Genomic DNA, 3,498 nt, shown 5'->3' with positions numbered 1-3,498 from the left:
CACCTTGACAGGAAGTAAAGAGAAATGTCCCTCCTGCGGACACAGATCAATATAATTCTGACAGTGGCTCTTAACCTCCCTCCTAATTAGTAAATGGTAGTAAATTTTTTACTGCCTATGTCCCTGGATTTCCATTTACTGCCTGTTATGTCTGACACCTATCAAATTGACAGCTAGGGAGGGGCTTCTTTTGTAAAATAGAGGATGCATGGCTCCACAGTATCTGTGGCTACATAGGCTAGTGAGGTCTTCCTTTAAAGCCCATTTACTGCTTGTTAAGAGTGTGGACATATCTGAATAACCATAGCCTGGCCACAGGTTCAAGTTTAAAGTAGATTAATGCAGTGTTAATGATGAAGATGGAAAAATCCAGGAAAATAACAGTGAGTTTGTAGAGTGTGTAATATTTATGATACCAGTGCATAATAATACTAAAGTGTAATAGTCATCATGTCTCTGCAAATCTTTTTAGCTAGATATTGTAGAAAACTCCAAAGACCCTGTGGCTTTATGTGCATTTCTATGTGTATGTGCAGGGTTTTACATCAATATTTTTAACTAAACTCTGGAAGCTGTGCCCAAAAAAATTCAGGCAGAGAGCCAAGTTCTGGTCACCGGTGGTCTCCCTACAGCTGACCCGTTACTGACTTATCATATATTGTTTTGTACTGTGTCTCTGTGTTGAGGTATGTCTTTGGTTCCTCATGTCAGGGCCTTCAGCAAGGAGAACAGTGAGCAATAGCCAGAGGCTGGAGTCCCTCAGAGTAAACACTGCAGATATACAGTTCTGAGGGTGTATACAAAGAAGTGCCTTGGCAGGCTCACATACAGTGCAAGGATTCAGAAGGAATTTAAGATAAATGGTAACTCTTCAGGGCACTGCTAAAGCACAATTAATATTCCTAAATATTCCCTATAACGGATCATATCTCCACTTTTTCCATTAGTTCAAGTTCACTTTAAGACAAACATGAAATCTTCATTTGTAAATGCCGTTTATTCTGAGAGCTCCTAAGCACTTTTATAGCAAAGATTAAAAAAAACAGTGATTTTCCCAAAGAAATGAAAAGATTCAGAGAATGTTTGTGAGCAAATAGATTTATCAGATGTTATGATGAGATACAATGATACATTGTTTTAAAGTTTAATAAAAGTCTTGTACTCGTCTAATGGAACCAACTCTTGCATTTACTGCTCCCCAATCACTGAATCTCCTGTACTCTCCGGGTCTCAGATAATACTGACGTCCTTTGTAGGTGGGTTCCTCATAGAAAATCCAGTGGCCTTCAATAACATTGCAAGAATGGATTTCACGATGGTTGAAACCTTGATAGATATGTGGACGATCTTCTGTGAATTCCACCATTTGTCCCCTGAAATCTTCCTTTTCATACAGTCTGATCACAAAAGATCCAGTATGCTGTAGAGGCATATTAAGATACACGTTTTGGTATGTGATAAATATACACTGAAGATGAATAACCTTACATAAAGTATATAACATATGCCTTCAAGATAGAACCATCAGCAGCAAAAAATAAATTCTTTTAACCACTCATCATTGCTATAAGCAGAAATAACTGAATATCAAAGCAAGACATTTGCCTTTAAATCATGTTTCTAAATCAAACCACAAAACAATTGCTGTATCACAAAGTTTATATATACAGTATATATATATATACTTATGTGTGTACAGGGGTTTTTTGTCAGAAAGTTTTACAAATTACAAAAGACAATTATATATATATAGCCAAAATAATTTGTTTTTGTTTTTGAAAGAATACTTATGGGTTAGAACACCTTTCAAAATTGAATCACTGTCTGTGTCCCTGCTTGGGAAATTCATATTCTCTATTTGTCTTTGTGACAATAGTCATGGAGACTCATAGCAAGGGAAAATCCTAAATTTGGAGCTGTCAGCAGAGCAAGAATAGAGGGAAAATCTTCGAATCATAACACTTGTACTGATGAAACTGTCTAATAGGGAATTTTCTCCCACTCTGGAGAGTGTTCCTCTCACTTCCTGTTGTGTCTACTAAGGGAGATTTTAACAATTCCCTACTAGATCCAAGAGTTAAAAAAATAAAATCTGACTTGACCCAACAATGGCAACTGTGTATACATTGCCCTAAATACTGTGACTTATACCTGATATACATTGATATTCATTTATTCCTAAATTCTGTCCAACAATGTTACGTAATGATTCACATAGAAGAGAAAAAGATTTATTACTGACCAGTGGAATCATGTGACAAGAACTGATGGTATCATTGAATCCATTCCAGTGTTGATAGTCAGGATATTCTCCTTTTTTGAGAAAATATTGATGACCTTTGTTGTTAGCCTGCTCATAGATCATCCAAGAGCCATTGTCAACTTTGATAGAGTTGCAGCGGCTCACATGAGTGTGCAGGTCATTATTATCATTGCTACACTCATAAGAGCGACCTTTGAAGTTCTTATCTTCATAGAACGTGATCTGTGTAAAAGCAAGAATTGCAAGATGTATATATAAAGTCCTTTTTTCATTTGTGGTTTAATACATTCCATATTTACATGACAAAATATAGTGATAATGACAACTGTTACAGCCTTCCTCAGTCCTCTGCATTTTTTAGTTTTTCTGCTCTTCCCAAAATATTTATAACCCTCCTTTCTTGTTAGTGCAGTTAGCAAGGATAAAAAAAGACAGCAGGCTATTAAGATCAACTTCAAAATTCTAGTAGTGATGTACTAGCTGAAGACCTAGAGCAAAATCTGAAGAATTGCTTCCAGCAATAAAAGACTGGGAATATTACCTCTCCAGCAGGCAGTGAATTCAAAAGTCTGCTTTCTTTAAATAAGAACTCCAGGGAAAGGTTTTTTTAAACCCCTGCAGTGGTGCTACCCCCGCACTGCAATGGTATAACTGCTAGCTTCAGCTAGGTGTTAAAAAGTTATACTGACCCGAACTGCTGAGCTGACTCCCCGCTTCTCCAGTCACTGAAGCGTGTCTCCTCTTCTTCTGCACAGATGGAATGTTTCTCAGCTTCCTCATGTCTATACACTTGTATACAGCGTGATGACACAAGAACTCTTAGACCACTGCAGAGGGGGAGAGAGGCTCTAGGGACCTGCCTAAGAACAAACCGGCTGGAATGATCGGGTCAGTATAACTTTTTTTTTACCACCTAGAAACAAATGAGCAGTTAACCCTTGTAGTGCGGGGGTCACCCCACTGCATGGGTTGATAAAAATGTCCCCAGAGGTCTTCTTTAAGCACTAATATGCCACAAAGACTTCAGCATTCAACATTGTTGGAAATGTTGAATGCCTGCACCCCCCACTGTGCTCAATGTTTTCTGCCGCCGGCCCCTATTTAACTATTGTAGTCTAGCCAGCAGGAGGAACCACAGCATGCAGGAGGGACACAGGCTTTTGACACCTCTGGCAGAGTTAAATACTGAAGTTTTTGGTGGACCGCTGAGCACTTGAAGAGATCAGAGTGCAAAT

At 38.3% G+C, this 3,498-nt stretch overlaps 1 protein-coding gene across 1 annotated transcript in view; it reads right to left on the bottom strand.

Moving 5' to 3' along the window:
* Window positions 1-1,144: 1,144 nt before the first annotated feature.
* LOC108790174 (gamma-crystallin 1-like) overlaps window positions 1,145-3,498 on the bottom strand; it is a 4,883-nt gene continuing 2,529 nt past the window's right edge. The window contains exons 2-3 of the mRNA XM_018560384.1: window positions 2,243-2,485; window positions 1,145-1,420 (exon numbers count right to left, since the gene is read on the bottom strand). Of these exons, the coding sequence (XP_018415886.1) occupies window positions 1,145-1,420; window positions 2,243-2,485 (519 nt within the window). The remainder of the gene's footprint in view (window positions 1,421-2,242; window positions 2,486-3,498) is intronic.

Source organism: Nanorana parkeri, unplaced genomic scaffold (genome assembly GCF_000935625.1).
Source record: "Nanorana parkeri isolate BGI_ZX_2015 unplaced genomic scaffold, ASM93562v1 scaffold453, whole genome shotgun sequence".
Lineage (NCBI taxonomy): Eukaryota > Metazoa > Chordata > Amphibia > Anura > Dicroglossidae > Nanorana > Nanorana parkeri.
This window is presented reverse-complemented; position numbering and strand designations above follow the sequence as displayed.